The following is a 20,374-nucleotide window of genomic DNA, read 5'->3' as shown; positions in this document are numbered from 1 at the left end:
GATCAAGGTTTTGGATTGGGGAAGATAAGAGATGGTGGTGAACAGCCGTTTTAAAGACCTGGAGGGAGGAGTGGGATTGAAGAGAGTGAGGGAGTTTGTTCCAGAGGTGGGAGAAAAGAGGAATGAAGGAGTAAATGTGAGCAGAGAGTCTTGATTTTGGCAGTTTAACCATAAGAAGGTTGCAGGCAGGTCTTGTGCGACCTGCAGGAATATTTGGGGGACAGAGCCCAGAGAGAGCTGGGGGAGCAAGGCCGGAGAGGAGTCGGTAGAAGACGGAAAGACCACCAACCTGCCTGCGGTGAGTAAGTGAAAGGCCCTCGGAGATAGCGTCATCGCGGGAGATTCCAATGATTCTGAACGCTTTGCTTTCAACAGCGTGAAGACGAGCTAGGTGTGAGGCAGGAGTACCAGCCCAGAGGGGAGAGCAGTATTCCATTGAGCTGCGGATGAAAGCCTTGTATGTGGTGAGGAGCTCAGGTGTGCCAAGGAAGGACTTCGCACGACGGAGGATGCCCAGTCGGCGACTTGCTTTGGAGGCCAGCTTGGAAATGTGGTTTTCCCAGGAAAGATCATGGCAGATAGTGAGACCCAAAAGCTTGAGTGACAGAACTTCTTGGAGAGGATTATTCAGAAAGTAGATGGGAGGGTTGTCCAGTCGGTCTTTTCGGAGAGACATCGTAAGAGTGAGATTTGTCAGGATTGAAAGACATGTTCCACTTGTTTGCCCAGTCTGTGATTTTGTCCAGGTCTGCAGAGAGTGAGGAGGCTGCAGACTGCCGATCTGAGGGATGAGGAATGGAGCGGCAGAGAGTGGAGTCACAGCAAAGAGATAGAGAGGATTTTCAAGAGAGTCAGAGAGATCATTGATGAAGACCAGAAAAAGCACAGGGCCCAGAACACTGCCTTGCGGAACTCCAGCCTGAACAGGAAGAGGAGATTATTTAATACCATAGAATTTTTTTCTCAAAACTTTTTTAGCTTTGTCGAGGATTGTTCATTGCCATTATGGTAAGTTATCAGTTGTCATTCCAGACTATTGGGCTGATTGTGTTTGACAATGTTTCTTTGACATACTGTCTGCACTGTCCCATCTGTTTTGAACAAGGTTTTAATTCCTTTTTGAATTAGCCTAATGAAAGAACAGGGAACAGGGTTTGGCAGAAGAACAGGGAGCAGAAATTCGCCATAAACTCGACTGAGAGCCACTAAATGTGAAGGGCTACAAAGAAAAAGAAGAGAAAAAACTGGAAAAACCTTCACCTAGTCTGGAAACAAGGAAACCTTCACAGGAACACTGCAGGAAGGGGTAACTAGGCCAGGCAGAAAAATAATTTTTTCTACTCCAATTTGGTGTTTTCAGGAGACACCATTTCCATACAGGATGGTCATTGGCTCCCAAAGGGAGCTCATACACCCTTAGCCAGGTGTTGTTTTTATTCCTGGCAGAGTGTCACAGTCATCGTCCCCACTAGCAAAGCCAGTGAGGGGTGTCGGTTTAGTCTCCGCCAACCCGACCATGCGGCAGGTAGCACTGGGTTACATGTTACCGGTGGGAGTCCCAAAAGACCGACCTGACTACCATAAAAACAGAGGAATCTTCATCCTATTGTAGTCAATGCAACAGTGTAACAAGGCCATTTGTTAAATCACAAATGTTCTTTTTTCACGTCTTTTCTTGTCCTTGTCAAATCCATTTTTGAAATATAAAATTCGAACCAAAATTTGATCAAACCACTTTAATAGTTGCATCTGCAAAGCCAAAGGCGATCAACCGTTTTTTCCCACTTCACCGAAATTGTCTGCTGCCATCTGTGCCTAGCAACCATCGCAAAGGCAGATTGATATAATAATTGCAGGTTGCGTTTAGAAATTGTAATATACTGTGTGTTCTTCCAGGTGGTGTGTGCTGTTAGGCTTGCTTTGTGGTGCTCGTTTAACCAGAGCACAGTTATGCAACTCTCTCTCTAGTGATAGGATATACGACTTGCTGTGCTTGCAGGAGGAAGGGTGCAGGGGACTGGGAATTAATTGATTCTCCCACTTTTTACCCAGAGGAAAAGCTAACCATCTCACCTTGGCTGAAGTTCTTGAAGGGAGAAAAAAAAAATCCTCTTTTTAATTTTTTTCTCTTCAAGATCAAGGATGGGGAAGAGCAAGCAGATGGTGGTTATGAATTGGCAGTGGGAAACACAATAAGCAAGGGAATGAATGAATTAATGAAGAGGGGGAGTAGAGTGGAGGCACTGCAACCTGTAAGTGATGGGGCCAGGCCAGGAAGGGTTAATGGGTGTAAAAAGGATAAGGGTGGTTAGGGTTAGATGGTCATGGTCATGCGTCGTCATTCTCTGTATACGGTTTGTATTGATCCCCAATTCTCTCAAAACAAAGACTGGTATTGCGACCAGGTTCAAAAGGGTATTGAAAGCACAAAATGGCTCTCCCAGAAGTTCCTTCATACTTTGTCAGAATAAATATTTTTTGTGTCCACTACCAAACTTTGCCAAGGTGGCTCTAATGATAAATTTCAATAATCATCCATAGGTTTTAATGGAAGGATCTATGAACACCTTGTTGAGAAAGTTCCTTTGCCGGTGTGCAGTGTGACCAGGAGTTTAGTGCTGCCAGAACACACCGGAGGTGGAGAGGCATAACTCCTCAATCCATCCAACGTGGAGCTATTGTGCTTTGTATGTTTTCATGATCAAATAATCAGGATCACAGCTTGTTCAAAAGCTTGGGTATGTCGTTACATTGGACACTTTGTCTCTGGAGTCCGATTATAGCAAAACACAGGTTGTAGGAACACAGACCCATATGAATTTCTGAATGCAGCAAGGAGATGAAGCAAGCTTTCCAACCATTTTATATCCAGATTTAGTGAATTATGTTATATTTACGACCAATATTTGCACCCTGGAAAACATGAGAGCATGGAAAACTTTGGATGCTTACAACCAGTTAAAATCTGGGTGGATCGGTGATGTGGCTGTTCTTGTAAAGAAAGACAGTCACATTGTATGAGCAAAGGTAGGCCTATAATATATCAATGACAGACTCAGGTTGGCAGAGCAGACAAGCATGATGTTATATATGTTAACATGCCTATCTGCTCTGCCACCTCCTTCAATACTTTCTTATGTTTATTCTGCTCCAAAATTTTATCTTCTTTCATCAACTCCAAGAAAGACATAGTCAGGTTCACTATGTTTTTTCGTTCAAAATCATGGTAGATTAGCAAACCTATACATTTTTGGAAACGTTATTACATGGAAAATCTGAAAATCAATGTTTACATTTGCCAATTCCGACCAATTCGATTCGACCAATTCGACCAATTCGACCATTCGACCAATCGCTTCGATCGACCATTCGATCGATTCGATTTGATTCGATTCATCGAATTCGATTTGATCGACCATTCGACCAATTCGATTTGCCAATCAATTTGACCGACCTTTGCTTGTGTGAAACGGACTGTGAAAACGATGCGGACTATATTGTCGGATACGACACACAGGACAGTGATGACGAACTCTAAATGGCATATTCTGTAATCGTGTATGTTTGATGCCATTGACTGCGTGTGTATATTTTGTCATTGACTGCCTGTGTAGATGTGAAGTTATACTGACTGCATGTGTATATATGATTTTGCTGACTGCCTGTGTATGTTTGGTGATATGAATTATTGTGACACATTTTGATGTTATTAACTGCCTGTACAAAATGATAACATGTATTTGATTATGCAACTTATCGCGAATATAAAGACAGTATTTTGCAATTCAAAACCTTTGATTCGTGTCTTACCATTCCCCATAGCACTAATTTGATACTTTCATCGGATTCCTTGTCCCTGAAAATATAGGTTTAGTATATTTTTTAAAGTTTTTAGGGTAATTAGAGGCAGAAATAGAACAAAATATATATTTTACAGTGGCCATTTTGAAAATCCAAAATGGCCGTCATACAGGTATCTCTCCAAATGTAGACATTGATTTTTAGTTTCCTTATGCTATAACCTTTCCAAAAATGTATAGGTTTGCTAATCTACCATGATTTTGAACGAAATATAATTTATTGACATAGTGAACCTGACTAACACCAACTCATGCGAAAGAGAACAACTAAAGAACTAACGGCGGCGGATGCGATGCACAGTTTGTCCATTCGAGGGACGGCACATGCATTGATGAATCACCCTGCCAGTTGTTGTTTCCTGTGCAGCCTGTGGCTGCTGGTTGCATCATTTTTCTGGAAGCGCGGCTGTGCTGCTGATGCACTGACCCGTTACCAGTAAGCTGGTACTCATTTTGCCAACCTGGGATGGATGATTGGCTGAGTCAACACACCTGGTGTTATTTCAACAGATCGATAGGGGCTCACACCCAAGAGTCAAGACCCTAAGATCTTAAGCCATCCACCTTAAGGCTAGACATATACCTCTATTTCTAGGCCATCCTGCCAACCCTTACCACATGGTACAAAATAAAAAATAAAAACACTTCTGTTTATTTCTTAAAATACATAGAATTACTAATCCCTTTTGATTTAGATAATTGCGCAAGTTTTCAAAACAACCCCATTGCACCTGCTCGACCGTAACTGCTGCAATTGAGTGTCCCATGTGATGACTTTCATCATTTGGTCTGCGGGTAACCCGCCGGGCCCTGCTTTATGAACGGGTGTATCTGGCGCCGCTTTTTCCCACTCTACAGGGCCAGAGGTGGTGGAAAGTGATGATAAGGCAGGCCTGCCCATTCCCTCCTGCCCTGGAGGGACATTGTTAAGAAGCCTCATCCCTGTGCCGATACGTTGCACAACCCCTTCTGTGGCAGTTATAAGATGCATCTGTTGGTAGAGCCATGAGATTGTTGTGCAGCCGTTGTGTAAAGATTTAGCTTATTTCTAAAATGGTAAAGGAGTGCTTATTTTTATTCGTTTGCAATTAGCTCTGACCATTAAGTGCGAGTGATGAACCACAGATATAATCACGAGTCCAAGGCAGGATGTGTTCTTCTTTCTTATGCAGCACATGGCTGCGGGTAGCTTAATTTGCTGGGGGCACAGCTGTGTTGCTGATGCAGTGCCCCTTGTAGGATAGAGGAAGAATTTGGAATTTTTCCATGGTCCCGGTGATAGCTTGCCCACTCTTCGCAAAGGAGTAGCTTCGCTGAATATTACATGGTGAGTGTTGGAGATCTTCCACCGTAGGGTCTTTAACGTCCCCCACGTAATGCTCACAGATAAAACACCTAGTTTGACATTCATGCGAGGGATGGCACACACATTAATGAATCACCAGGATGACAGTTTATAGTTCGGTCAAGATTCAAACCCAGTCTAGATTCTAGGCTATCCTGTCACTGCTGCGGAATTTGTGTTCAGGTGAAAACACCCATTTTTTTTTTCTGTTGAAGGCTCAAGTCAAGGTATATAGTCCTCATCAAGGTCAGGCCTTAAATAAAAGAGTTGCATTGATAGAAAAGTGAAGAAAGAGAGAATAGTCAGAGTTTTTCAGGAAGTAAAAAAATCTGCTTTTTGAAAGGCGGAAGATCATAAGTGTAAGGAAAGACATGAGAAGTTGAAGAGTTCCAGAGTTTGGCAGTGGAGGGAAAGAATTCCTTTCTTCTATTGTTTTTCACGTTCTGGCATTATTCATCATGAGCAGCTCAACCGTTAAATGAATATACTTACCAAAAAATGAAATAGCAAGAATGATGACATCAAAAATATGAAATTAACAATTCAGAAGGATATACAGGCTCCACCAATCCTGATGCACATGTCCATACCGATCCAATCGGAGACTCTAATAGGACATCAAATTTCAGTCCCTAATGGCCGATAAGACGAGAGAGGTTAATATCTTGAATAAGTAGAGCAATATGTGATCCTTCAATCTGTATGAATAGGAAAATGCATTAATTCCACTGCAAAAAAACCCAAAACATAAAAGGGTTTCAGTCACACAGGCCAAGGATTTAATATCATTCTTTATCATTAACATTCATCATTAACATTCACATTTGTAACGCTGTGAATCGAACACCTGAACGGTGTCACGGTGCGTATGTTGAAATATTTGTGGAATGTGATGTCAAAGTATTATTGTGTGGCAATGCTATACAGTAACGCTTGGGGCAAGCAAAGTGTGTCTCGTCTTCATCTCTTTGGGATTGACATTCAAAGAAGGATTGTACATCTTTTTAGTTTATAATATACAGACTTGGCATTTAATATGGAATATTTTTTTAGTGGGGGTGAACTTACTTTTCAAGATGACTTCGAACCAAAAGTTCATTGGAATTATGTTGAAATTATTCTAGATTTTGTTAATGTGACCTTTAAAAGAAACAAAAACCACATTTGACATTTTGAAACAAATAAATTGATCCTTGAAAGTGATGTAAACTGATATCGAACTCAATTCACAGACAGTACTGTGTTAAACTTCTGTGCGTTTTCCAGAAGTATCTCTTTTTTTTGCACATTAGCCAAATTTTTTAAACAAAAACAAAAGTTAAATTACGACTGGGATTACGGACAGTAAAATTACAGTTTAGTACTTCGTGTAACCCCCACGAGCATTCAGGAGAGCACGTACACGTTGAGGCATGCTGTTCACGAGATTTGCCAAGGTTTGGACAGGAATCGCTTGCCATGCAGTGACAATAGCCTGCTGCAATTCACGCACAGAGGTCGGCTGCTGGTCCAAGTGGTCGATTTGACGCGTTAATTCTGCCCGCAAGTTCTCTATCAGATTCATATCCGGGGACATGGCAGGCCACTCCATATGCTCTACACCACGGTCAGCAAGAAAGTGTTGGATCATGCGAGCACGATGAGGCCGTGCATTGTCATCTTGGAAGATAAAGTTTCCTCAAAAGGCTGCATGAGCAAATGGAAGCAATGTTTCTTCCAGAATGGCCCTGTACTTGAACTGGTTCAGGTTTCCATTTCGAACAACCAGGTCAGTTTTGCCCCCTGCATGAAAAGCAGCCCAAACGGTCACCCCACCACCACCAGCTTGGACTCTTGGCACTATACAATCTTTGTTGTAGGCTTCATGCACTTGTCTGCACACTCGGACGCGGCCATCTTGACGATAGACCAGAAATCTAGACTCGTCACTGAAGATCACGTGATTCCAGTGTCCTGGCTGCCATTGACGGTGCTCTCTGGCCCACTGCAATCGAAGTTGGCGGTGTTGTCTGGTCAGGCGTGGCTTTCTCAGGGGACGCCTGGCATGATAGCCTGCTTGAACCAGTCGTTGGTTGACTAGCCTTCTGGATACAGGCACATTTGTCAGTTGCTGCCACTCAGCCCTAAGCCGATTAGCTGACTTGGTACGGCCATTGCGGACTAACCGGTGCAGCTGGCGATCATCCCTCCTTGTGGTTCTGCGGGGATGTCCTGGCCTCGGTATTGGAGTAGGGACACCCCTCTGAGCATTTCGTTTCAGGATCTTTGACACCTGACCTTGAGTGATGCCATACTGCCGAGCAATAGCACGCTGTTTCATGCCGTAATCTCCTAAAGCCACCACTCCATGACAAACAGCATTGTCGAGTTGACGGACCATCTCCAGAGGAAGCGGCAATAACTTTTGGAGACGTGCAGCAGTTGTTTTCCACTAATACAGACGGCAACAACCCTTGTATACCCGACTGTGGAGCCAATCATCAAATGCACCTGTCCGTACATTTTGCCACGCCACCTGTGATATAATCCTGTTGTTGACTTCTTGCTGCGACAGACAATCAGTGACATGGTTCTTTTAACAAATAACTCACCGAAGTGTAAAAGAAACTCACCAGATTGATATACTGAATTAAGAAAGTAAACCCAAGACAAGAAAAAAAAAAAATTCCATATTAAATGCCAAGTCTGTAGTATTAAATCGTGCAGTATGTTTCAAACGAGTATATACCTGCAATACAACAACAACAACAACAACAACAACAACATGCATTTTAAGGCCATTTTCCCTGCTAGAGCGGGGATTAGCCTTGCGGTCCCCATGACAATCTTCTCCATCTTGCCATATTTTCTGCATCTCTCCTTGTTAACCCCCTTGCCCGCATTTCTTCTTCCACCATCTTTAGCCAAGTCTTTCTCGGTCTTCCCCGTCCTCTACTTTCTTCTACATTCATTTCCATCACTCTTCTCAACCAGTCACTTTCATCCTTCCTCAACACATGACCAAACCATCTCAACCTGTTTCTCTTCACAGCATCAATCACAGGCTCTATTCCCATCATTTTTCGCAATTCATCATTTGTCTTCCTCTCTCTCAACGATACTCCGCACATCCATCGAACCATTCGCATTTCCACCCTTTCCAACCTTCGTTGCTGCTCTACGTTCATTACCCATGTCTCGCTCCCATAAATCATAACACTTCTCACACATGCAGCATACACCTTTCCCTTCAGCTTCAACGACCCTCCCCTCCTCATCAGCACGCCACTCAGTTCCTGAAACTTCTTCCATGCACATCTCACTGCAGCAACGATTGCCGAGTCTGATCCACCTTCTCCATTCAGCATGTCTCCGAGGTAGCAAAATGTTTTCACACCTTCCAGCTTCACGCCGTCTCCAAGATCCAACTCAACATTTCCTCCATCTGCAGCTCCCTCTGTGCACACCTTACACTTGAATGTAGCTGCCACACTGGTTAATGACCCTCTCAGACCACTACATTTTTGATGAACCCACTCAGCGCACATTGTACATTGAATGGAGTTCACTCCGACACCCTTCCTGCACACAGCACATGGCCACTTCCCAGTTCTTTCCACCTCACCACATGCTTTACCACTTGCCATCACCTTCGTCTTTCCGATATTCACTTTCAGACCTTTTGTCTCCATACATTCCTTCCACTTGTTCATCTTTTCCTGCAATACACCTGCTATAATAAGAACTTTAGCTTTGTTTTGCTGTCGTAAAGTTTAGAAACATTTGAAAGCCACAAACCTGATGTCTCGCATCTGCAGCATGGAATGGAAGCAATTCTAACTACCTGCACCATTGAAGGTGGATGGCGGTTATGTTTTCACCCCTGTCTGTCTGTCTTTCTGTCTGTCTCTCTGTGAACAGGATATCTCCGAGTTGTGGACTGAATCGGACAAAATTTGGTGGACATGTTGGATGTGTGACAAGGATGAATTGATTCGATTTTGGTGAAGATTCGAATCCAGATATGAAATTTTTAAAAGTGATTTTTCAGCATTGAGAGTTTGGGTCCAGAAACGATATATAACATGATATTTCAAAAAGTTATGGACGACTTGTGACAAAACTAGGTGGATGAGTTGGGTAGGTGACAAGAACAAGCCGATAAGATTTGATTCAGGTCTGAATCCAGATCCGGCCTATCAGTGGGATACAAAATGTAAACTGTTCAGCCTGGTGGAGGTTCGCATTCCACCGAGTGCCGTTCTAGTTCTTTGCGTTCGGCCCGGTGCACACCTGAGTTCATTTTGCTCATTACCTCCGCCACCAAACGTGGATGGAGGTTATGTTTTCGCCCCTGCCTGTCTGTCTGTTTGTTTGTGAACAAGATAATTATCTCAAAAAGTTGTGGGCGGATTCGGACGCAATTTGGCAGAGAGGTAGCGTATTTGACAACAACGAAATGATTAGATTTTGGTGAAGATCCGGATTCGGATCCGGCTACTGTAGTTTCTTTAGCGATTCTTCACCATTTGAAGATAGGGCCAAAAACGATACATACCAGGATATCTCAAAAAGTTGCGGTCAGATTTGGACAAAACTTGGTGGAAAGATTGGATGTGTGACAAGGAAGAATCGATTCGATTTTGGTGAAGATCCAGATCCGGCTCGTAGAATTTTTTCAGCGATTCTTCACCATTGAGAGATAGGGCCAAAAACGATATATAGCAGGATTTCTCAAAAAGTTGTGGACGGATTTGCATGAAACTTGGTGGAAAGGTTGGATGTGTGACAAGGAATAATTGATTAAATGTTGGTGAACATCCAGATCCGGATCCGGCTGGTAGAACTTTTAAGTGATTCTTCACCATTGTGAGATGGGGCCAAAAACAATATATAGCAGGATATGTCAAAAAGTTGTGGATGGATGTTTTTGATTTAATGTTATTCTTTATGGTGATTTTCTGGTCTACTCTGGGATCCAAAACATAAACTGTTCACCTGGTGGAGGTATGCTCTCTACTGAGTGCCGTTCTAGTTTTGTTATGTATCAATGTCAAGATGTTTATTGGCTCAAAAAATATAAGCTGTTCATGTTCAATTATCCATTGTGAAGTTGGCTTGAAAATTGCTTAGGGCGTACAAAGACTTTATTTTGAGCATGTGTAACGATGAAGCTTTCTGCTAAATATTTAATTACCTTGATGGATAATGAAGCATTTGCAATTCCCACTTTTATTCCTTCTAAATACTTTAAAATATTTTGGGGATTTTAAGTGATTTATTTGATGAAATTGTTCTTCCCAAAACCTTTTTGTATTGTGATTTATCAAAGATGGTTCACTGTTTCTCTTCACGGTGGACCCTTTAGCATATACATCTCATGTGGGCTACGCTCCTGTCCTGTATCTTACAGTTGATCGTTGTTATTGTGTTGTATTTTCAGCGCCAGGCAAAGTTTACGGAGAGCAAGCTGAAGGCAACGAAAGCACGGAACGAGTACCTTCTGAGTTTGCAAGCTACCAACGCGGCCCTGCACAAGTACTATGTTTATGACTTGTCGGATCTTATTGATGTAAGTTGCACACCCTGCCACTCTCAGTAGAAGTTCAGGAAAGTTGGATGTTAAGAAAGTAAATTGTGTTGATACTAAAGTACTTGGTGGGTATTCCTCTCTTACACAACCACTTTGAAATTTGTACATAGAGTAGATCCTGTCTTGAGAGACCGGCCCTAATAATAACCACAAGGTGTTTTCTCAAAAAAGGTGGTTTTTCATTGGATGGAAACACTCGTGACGCCATGCTTTATTGTGACACTCATGTCACATATTTCATCTACTCATGCAAAGACTTTACCATTTTCATGATAACTATGAACATCAATTTCGATTTTTAGAATACAGCACAATGCTATTATATGGCAACAAAATGTTTATTTTTCAAAAAGATATAGAATTTTTTTCTAAATATGTATAAATCCATTAAAAAAACAACATATGCATTGAAAAGGAAATGACAGCGTAAAGCACAATTTTCACCTGGTCTGTTTCTCGCACCTTCTTACTTACTGTGCGATGGTAAAGTCTGTGGTGCACTTGTTAACGCACACCAGGTGAGGAAACGTATATGACTGCAGGCTCACTCAATGTGCAAAGCTGAGATAGGATAGTGAAGCATTCTGCTGAAGTACATACCAAAACGGGTAACAACTTAGTGTTCTAAATTGTAAAAAGAGTCGAGCATTCGGGTTTGAAAATGGTTCCCTGACCGTTTCCTTTGAAATCGGTTGGGCAATTTTAGTTGAGAAATATGTGATGCAATTATGTACTACATTAGGTTGAGTAATACATACTATCACTTCCAAGTACAGTACTGACCTCTGCAATTTGGGTTAAACAGGTGTAATGTACGGGGTTCACTCTCTTAATATTTTATACACCTTCTTTCCCTTTTTCTTAACCAGTGCTGTGACCTGGGCTACCACGCCTGTCTGTCCCGGGCCCTGAAGATCTACCTTTCGACAGAAGTGAATGTTGACGCATCACGGCGCACAGCACTGTGCGGCGTCGAACAGGCTGTGGATGCATTAGATCCTCACGGTGACAAGAACCGCTTCATGGAGAGTTCGGATATGGTGTTCTGCTGCCCTCAGCGATTTGACTTCCAATCTCACATGGGCGATGATGTAGGGAGGCATTATTATGATAATCTGCAGTTCCTGTTTGCACTTGGCTTGTTTTTACAAACATTTCCATTTCTCACACTGCTGCGTTGTGAGGTGACACCATCTCTCAGTTTTCCCGTGAGGTGCTGGCTTATTGCAACTTGCATGCTTTTGATATTTTGTGCTTTATTGTGTTGTGAGCAGCTGGCACAGATTTCTGCACAAGCACCCATGAAGTTTGAATTGATGCAAAGATGCCAGCAGCTGAAATGCCGCTTGGAGACACTAGACCTGGAGAGTGAGGAAGTAAGAGGTCATGAAACTTCATATCGTGGAAGAGAAACAAATAGATGTGTGTGTGTGTGTGTGTGCGTGCGTGCGTGCGTGCGTGTGCGTGCGTGTGTGTGCGTGTGCGCACGTGGGTACGTGTATGTGCAATATGTTACGCACAAGATGCGTGTACACAACATACCACTGTAACAACATGTATGTATACAACACAACATGTCCACAATATGTACATGTGTATATAACGCATCCAAATAGTAAGTCCAAGGAACTGTCTGTTGAACTCCAAGATACGAGGCATAGATTTGGGGAAGGATATGAAACAATTTCTAGAGTGTTGAAAGTTCCCAAGAGCACACTGAGCTCCATTATTAGGAAATGGAAAGAATATGGAACTACCCAGAATTTTCCTAGAGCTTGCCGCCCAACCAAATTGAGCAACTGAGAAACAAGGATCTTGTTCAGGGAGGTGACCAAGAACCCAATGATTATTATCACGGAACTGCAGAGTTCCTTGGCTGAGATGGGAGAACCTGCCAGAAGGACAATAGCCTCTGCAGCACTTAACGAATTGAGGCTTTATGGGAAAGTGGCCAGACGGAAGGCACTCCTGAGAAAAAGACACATGACGGCATGCCTAGAATTTGCAAAAAAATGCACGGAAAGATTGAGAGCATGAGGCAAATGATTCTGTGGTATGATGAGATGAAAATCAAACTCTTTGACCTGAATGCAAAGGGCTACATCCAGTGGAAACCGAGCACAGCTCACCACCCATCTAACATCATCTGCAGCGTGAAGCATGGTGGCGTGAGCATCATGTTACGGGGATGCTTTTCAGTGGCAGGGACTGGAAGACTTGTAAGGATAGAGGGAATAATGATTTGAGCCAAATACAGGCAAATCCTTGAGGAGAACCTGCTTTGCAGTGCAAAAGACCTTAGACTGTAGCAAAGATGTACATTCCGACAGGACAATGACCCCCAGCATACAGCCAATGAATGTGAAGATTGGCTTCAGAACAACAATGTGAAAGTCCTTGAGTGGCCCAGCCAGCATATGTATATACAGTACATGCGATTTTGGATTAACACAAGACATTTTAGAATGTGTGATTGAATATCTTCATCATTCATAAACTTATTGCCACCCAGACGTGGTCCCATTGCATTTGCGGTGCATGAGTTTGACATACTGTCATGGCGTTGCCCAATTCATTGAGCCATAACCTCTGGGCTGCAACCCATCTTTCTCCCTTTGTGACGATTGCATCCAAGGCTCTCTGTTTATAAATATTATCTTGCCAGGAGGCCCAATCTAAATCTCCGTTTCTCTCCCACAACTTAAAGCAGGTTTGTGGATTCTTCACGTTTTCATCACTTCACTTCTGGTCTCACTCCTCCCACCCTCCTATCCCACATCCTCCCCTAGTCCACACATGTTGCACACATTATCCCAAAATCCAACACCTGGTGACCCTCCCCAATTCTAAGCTGAATACTCTATCTCTATTCATTCATCCTTTTATTTTCTCGTCTGTGGAATTTGACTCCGTGTATGTTGGCTAATACCCCACCCGCCAGTCTTTCAAGAGAGAAGCAGATGTCCTCCCATCCTCACCTAATTCTTCCTTCCGTACTCACCTCTGCTCTCTTCTGCTATTGGTGACCATCTTTTCCCTTTCCTTTCATCTACTCATGTGCAATCGTTTTGTCTCAGTTTCCTTTGATCCTCTGTCAGTTTGTGAACTCGTTGCCCTTTGTTGTTTAGCTCACCCATGAGTGTACAATTTCTAGATAGCACACCTTAACACATCATGGAACATGGTGGATTTACACCAATCAATATGTTTGTCACTCAGATTGCAGTGTACATTCCACGATATTGCCCTCATGGTGCCAATTGGTCAATGAAAAACATTAACACACGACACGACCATGTTGCTTCCTGCACTTTAGGGTAAATGCAGCGCTGAAGAATACCACAGTTCTTTTATTACCAGGTCCTTGTGAAGAATGCTTGAGGAAGAGGATTCTTCAGCAGCCTAATTAGCGACTCCAGCAAATACTCCAGTGTGGTAGCAGCCCTGCATCATCATTAAGGCCCACCACATGGCATGAAGTGGCTGTGAACCATAACCAGTAGCATATGAGACGATAGACACGTGATAAAGCATTTGCATTCTTTTCTGGTCGTTTTATTCCCTTTTGAAACAACATTCCGTATGCTGTGCCCCTTATTTGTGATACAAAACTTATTGTCCTCAATGTTCACCTTCTCAGACCAGTCATGCCAGGTGGGCCAACAATCAGATGCTCTGTATGCTTACCTATCTCACTGTCCTTTTATTTTTATTTTAACATCTCCAACAGAAAGTAAACATAAATATCTCCAACATCCAATAAACATCCAATAAACATCTCCAACATAATCCAACTCCAACAACATTTTTACATTTACATAAAGCTTCATGTCCCCAACGATCAACGTTCATTGTAAGGAACCTGTATGGCGTGAGGCGAGCTACTCTTGGATGGGTAAACTGATTCTGAAAATCTTCAGTCGTAAGCCAAAGCCATGCCAATTAAATGGCATGGTTTTGTGAATTTATTTATAAATAACCTTTGTGATCGTGGTGGACCTGTAACTCAACTTTGTACAAATCCTCCGCTGCATCCAGGTGAAGAAAACTCTTGAGGCAACTCTTCAGGCATTGACTGACCTGTTAGCAGCTGACAGCTGTGACGTGGCCGAAGCGTTTCAACAGAGTCTGTCGCTGGAGTCTGTGCGTTCAGCTGCTGAGTCCCATGCCAGCAAACAACATGCTGCCAAGCGACGGGCCAATCAGCACGAAACGGAAAACTTTTACTTTATTGTGAGTTTTTGTTTTCCTTGTCTCTGTTGTAAAATAGATGTGATGGTACAAAAGAATTGCTTACAAGTTTTGGATATTTTCTTTTTCATATTTACCTCCACCACCAAGGGTGGCTGGAGGTTGTTTTCACCCCTGTCTGTCTGTTTGTGAACAAGATATCTCAAAAAGTTGTGGACGGATTCGGACGAAATTTGGCACAGAGGTATTATTTGTGAAAAGGACGAAATTATTAGATTTTGGTGAAGATCCGGATTCGGATCTGGCTCATAGAATTTTTAAAGTGATTCTTCACCATTGAGTGATCGGGCTAAAACCAACATATAGCAGGATATCTCAAAAAGTTATGGACGGATTTGGACGAAACTTGGTGGAGAGGTTTGGTATGTGACGAAGACGAATCGATTCAATTTTGGTGAAGATCTGAACATGAATTCGATACGATAATTATTTAATTTACAAGTGATTCTTCACCATTGAGTGATCGGGCTAAAACCAACATATAGCAGGATATCTCAAAAAGTTATGGACGGATTTTGACGAAACTTGATGGAGAGGTTTGGTGTGTGACAAAGACGAATCGATTCAATTTTGGTGAAGATCTGAATATGAATTCGGATACGATAATTATTTAATTTATAAGTGATTCTTCACCATTGAGTGATAGGGCTAAAACCGATACATATCACGATATCTCAAAACGTTATGGACGGATTTGGGCGAAACTTGGTGGAGAGGTTGTGAGTGTGACAAGGAGGAATCGATTCGATTTTGGTGAATATCAGAATATGGATTCGGATACGAGAATTATTTAATTTATAAGTGATTCTTCACCATTGAGTGATAGGGCTAAAACCGATACATATCACGATATCTCAAAACGTTATGGACGGATTTGGACGAAACTTGGTGGACCGGTTGTGAGTGTGACAAGGAGGAATCAATTAGATTTTGGTGAATATCAGAATATGGATTCGGATACGAGAATTATTTCATTTTTAATTAATTTTTCACCATTGAGAGATCGGGCGAAAAGCGATTATATAACATGATATTTAAAAAGGTTATGGACGAGTTATGACAAAACTTGGTGAATGAGGTGGTTAGGTGACAAGAACAAGCCGATTAGATTTTGGTTCAGCTCCGAATCCAGATCCGGCCTATCGGTGGATACAAAACTTAAACTGTTCAGCCTGGCGGAGGTATGTGATCTACCTCGTGCCTCGTGTTTTCTAGTACTAAATCAATCTGCAGGCAATCGGCTCGCACAATGTAGACTGGCTTTTTGAAGTGGAAACGGATTTCTGCAACCACCATTGTAGTCACAAACCACAACAGCTTCCTTTACTCTATGTATTTCTCATCTATACCTGTCCATCTCTCACCCCATTACATCATAAGGAGCATCTGTGTGGTTGTTATCTTGCTGTCCAAGAACAGTCATGCAATTTGGACGGCTGCTGGGCTTATTTATCTTTATCCTTTTGCCTTTCTTGGAAATTTGAAGATCTAATGTACTCTAAAACTACCAATGAAATGCGAGTATAAAATCACGTGCTTGCATGAATAAAAACAGACGCCAAAGAGAGTTGTCACTAACCAATAAGTAATGATGCTCGATGGACGTACGCATAGCGGATGCCAAGCATCCCGAGACGGGTCACTGTGACCTTTATCTATATTATAATAGCCGTAGATGATTCTGTCTGTCTGTCTGTCTATCTGTTGGGTGTCTGTCCGGGGTGTGGCTTACTCGGTTTGCAGAGTAGCTCCACCCATAGCTCCACCCATTCTGGGAGTGGCTATAAACAAATATCCACCATTTTATTAACTCGCATAGCTTTGAGTCCTGTTTTGTAGGCCCGTGGTGTCTTGCTCTCCCCCAGTTTTATTTCAAATCAAATTCGATTAATCATTTCATTTTTCACAGTCGCTAACATAGTTTTAGACTCGGTTGAAAAAAAACGGGAAGAAAATCCGATGAAAGTTGCCGTTTATAGAACGAAATGAATTCTCAAAGGCCTGTAACTTCAAGGCCATTGAGTCTCTCTCACGCCTTTATCTCCAATCTAACTCACCATATGATTTCATTTTTATCGATGGTTTTACTTTTAGACTCGGTGTCAGCAATAATTGAGAACAATCCACACACGCGGGAAAATGCAGAGATATATTTTTTAAAATCGCGTCATGGTGTATCATACACCGCCCAACATGACACCGCCGGCAATGTGTCGATATATATTAAAAATTCGCTTTTGCTTTTCCGTTATGATATATTACTATTTCGTTTGATGATAGTCGTCACAAAAACGTCAACAATGATGCCGACATATATTTCTTCGTTTTTATTTCATTCAACATATTAGCCGGAAGTAAAATATGTTTCAGGAAATTACCGAGAGATATTTCTTCGTTTTTTTTATTAGTTATGTGCGCATACACTTTAAATAGGTTTATTTGAAATCTTTAATTTTCCACAAACATTCCACACACGCGGGAAAATGCAGAGATATATTTTTTAAAATCGCGTCATGGTGTATCATACACCGCCCAACATGACACCGACGGCAATGTGTCGATATCTATTTTAAATTCGATATATCATTTCATTTTTCACAGTCGCTAACATAGTTTTAGACTCGGTTGAAAAAAAACGAGAAGAAAATCCGATGAAAGTTGCCGTTTATAGAACGAAATGAATTCTCAAATGCCTGTAACTTCAAGGCCATTGAGTCTCTCTCACGCCTTTATCTCCAATCTAACTCACCATATGATTTCATTTTTATCGATGGTTTTAGAGTCGGTGTCAGCAATAATTGAGAACATTCCACACACGCGGGAAAATGCAGATATATTTTTTAAAATCGCGTCATGGTGTATCATACACCGCCTAACATGACACCGACGGCAACGTGTCGATACATATTAAAAATTCGATATATCATTTCATTTTTCACAGTCGCTAATATAGTTTTCGACTCGGTTGAAAAAAAACGGGAAGGAAATCCAATGAAAGTTGCCGTTTATAGAACGAAATGAATTCTCAAACGCCTGTAACTTCAACTTCAAGGCCATTGAGTCTCTCTCACGCCTTTATCTCCAATCTAACTCACCATATGATTTCATTTTTATCGATGGTTTTGGACTCGGTGTCAGCAATAATTGAGAACATTCCACACACGCGGGAAAATGCAGAGATATATTTTTAAAAATCGCGTCATGGTGTATCATACACCGCCCAACATGACACCGACGGCAACGTGTCGATATATATTAAAAATTCGCTTTTGCTTTTCCGTTAAGATATATTACTTTTTCGTTTGATGACAGTCGTCACAAAAACGTCAACAATGATGCCGACATATATTTCTTCGTTTTTATTTAATTCAACATTATTAGCCGGAAGTAAAATATGTTTCAGGAAATTACCGAGAGATATTTCTTCGTTTTTTAAAATTAGTTATGTGCGAATACACTTTAAATAGGTTTATTTGAAATCTTTAATTTTCCACAATATAATTTACTTGCCATTTATCATTTGATGATTACGAGACAAATTCCTCTTGAGGATCGTGACAATTCATGCGCTGCGTGGAAACTTCTATTTCCAAAATGAATGAGACGATCGATGAAGAACGCAGACTTGAACAGGATGCAGCAAGAAAACGAATGAGACGGGCGAACGAGTCCATCGACGAACGTCAATGCAAACTTGCGGGGTCACCCGTGGGAATCCCACGGGCATGGATGTGTGTGACATTTCGACATATTGAGTTAGATGCTGCACATTCATTTTTACAAAATGGTTACTGGCAAGTCATCAGATCCAGAAATGGTGTAAAAACCACCGTTTAGAGGCCATTTTTCCCCGCAAAGCGGGGGTTGGCCTTTTCGGGGACCGTGGTAGTTGTTGTTTTTTTGTCCCCTTTTTGAAGCAATGTTTTACGGCCGGATGCCCTTCCTGACGCCAACCCTTTTTGCCGCCTTCAACGACAAACAGGGAATTACCAGTGAACTGGTACTCAATTAGCCGACCTCGGAAGGATGACAGGCTGAGTCAACCCCCCTGGCATTAATTCGGCGATCGACCGAGATTCGAACCCAGGATCCTAAGCCGGCACCCTAGCCGCTAGCCCAACACCAGAAATGGTGTCATGAACACAATTTAGCACAAAAGCAAGACGGGCCGATTTCCGATTCCGACGGGCCGACGGGCGAGACGGGCCGATTTCCGATTCCGACGGGCCGATTTGGAGCAAGAAAAAGAACGAGACGGGAGAAAAAGGAGAGAAACGAGACGGGGAAAGCCGATTGGAGAGGCGAGTGAGGCGCGATTGGAGAGGAGTGTGAGGCGCGATTGGAGAGGAGTGTGAGGCACGATTGGAGAGGAGTGTGAGGCGTGATTGGAGAGGAGTGTGAGGCACGATTGGAGAGGAGTGATTGGAGGGGAGTGTCAGGCACGATTGGAGAGGAGTGTGAGGCACGATTGGAGAGGAGTGTGAGGCGCGATTGGAGAGGAGTGTGAGGCGCGATTGGAGAGGAGTGTGAGGCGCGATTGGAGAGGCGTGTGAAGGATTGGAGAGGAGAGGAGTGTGAGGGATTGGAGAGGTGAGGGATTGGAAAGGAGAGGGATGTGAGGGTTTGGAGAGGAGAGGAGTGCTAGGTGGAGAGAGGAGAGTGTCAGGTGGAGACAGGAGAGTGTCAGGTGGAGACAGGAGAGTGTCAGGTGGAGACAGGAGAGTGTCAGGTGGAGACAGGAGAGTGTCAGGTGGAGAGGAGTGAGGGGTCACATATTATGTGAAATAACTAAATTCACACCATTTCTGGATCTGATGACTTGCCAGTAACCATTTTGTAAAAATGAATGTGCAGCATATAACTCAATATGTCGAAATGTCACACACATCCATGCCCGTGGGATTCCCACGGGTGACCCCGCTAGTTTAGTTATAAAAGACGAAACTGTGATTTAATTATTTTATTGGGGAATCAGGGCTAGTCAAGCAGCGCAGAGTTAGCGTACTTGCTTTTGAGCCGTCTAGCCTGGGTTTGATTCTCGACATGTCTATGAACTGTCAACCTGTTGCTTTGTAGGCAGGAAGTAAAATCAACGACTGTGCCATCCTACTTCCTGTTGTACTGTATAAAACAAGGCAATGTCTGCGTGTCTGTTCCTTGTGGAATAAAAATGGCTTCAATCACCTCTAAATTATGCGAGAGGGTGTTGCGGGTGAGAAACTATTCCAATTCTGAAAACAAATCCTATCGCTCCCTTAGGAAGTGGGTATTGACTCGTTCTTCAAATTGACATTAAAATTGGTGTCCCACTTACTGGTGGATGTGAAAGATACCATTATGTCTTTT

At 42.5% G+C, this 20,374-nt stretch overlaps 1 protein-coding gene across 4 annotated transcripts in view; it reads left to right on the top strand.

Annotated features, from left to right (window-relative positions):
* Positions 1 to 20,374, top strand: part of LOC137437815 (SLIT-ROBO Rho GTPase-activating protein 1) — a 174,966-nt gene that overhangs the window by 85,966 nt on the left and 68,626 nt on the right. For all 4 annotated transcript variants that reach the window (XM_068132461.2, XM_068132463.2, XM_068132462.2 and 1 more), the window contains 4 exons: positions 10,628 to 10,756; positions 11,647 to 11,868; positions 12,052 to 12,153; positions 14,816 to 15,010. In XM_068132461.2, the coding sequence (XP_067988562.2) occupies positions 10,628 to 10,756; positions 11,647 to 11,868; positions 12,052 to 12,153; positions 14,816 to 15,010 (648 nt within the window). The remainder of the gene's footprint in view (positions 1 to 10,627; positions 10,757 to 11,646; positions 11,869 to 12,051; positions 12,154 to 14,815; positions 15,011 to 20,374) is intronic.

The sequence above is a fragment of the Myxine glutinosa genome, chromosome 12 (genome assembly GCF_964187855.1).
Source record: "Myxine glutinosa chromosome 12, kmMyxGlut1.1, whole genome shotgun sequence".
Lineage (NCBI taxonomy): Eukaryota > Metazoa > Chordata > Myxini > Myxiniformes > Myxinidae > Myxine > Myxine glutinosa.
The sequence above is the reverse complement of the archived record's forward strand: the minus strand, read 5'-3'. Positions and strand labels throughout refer to the sequence as shown.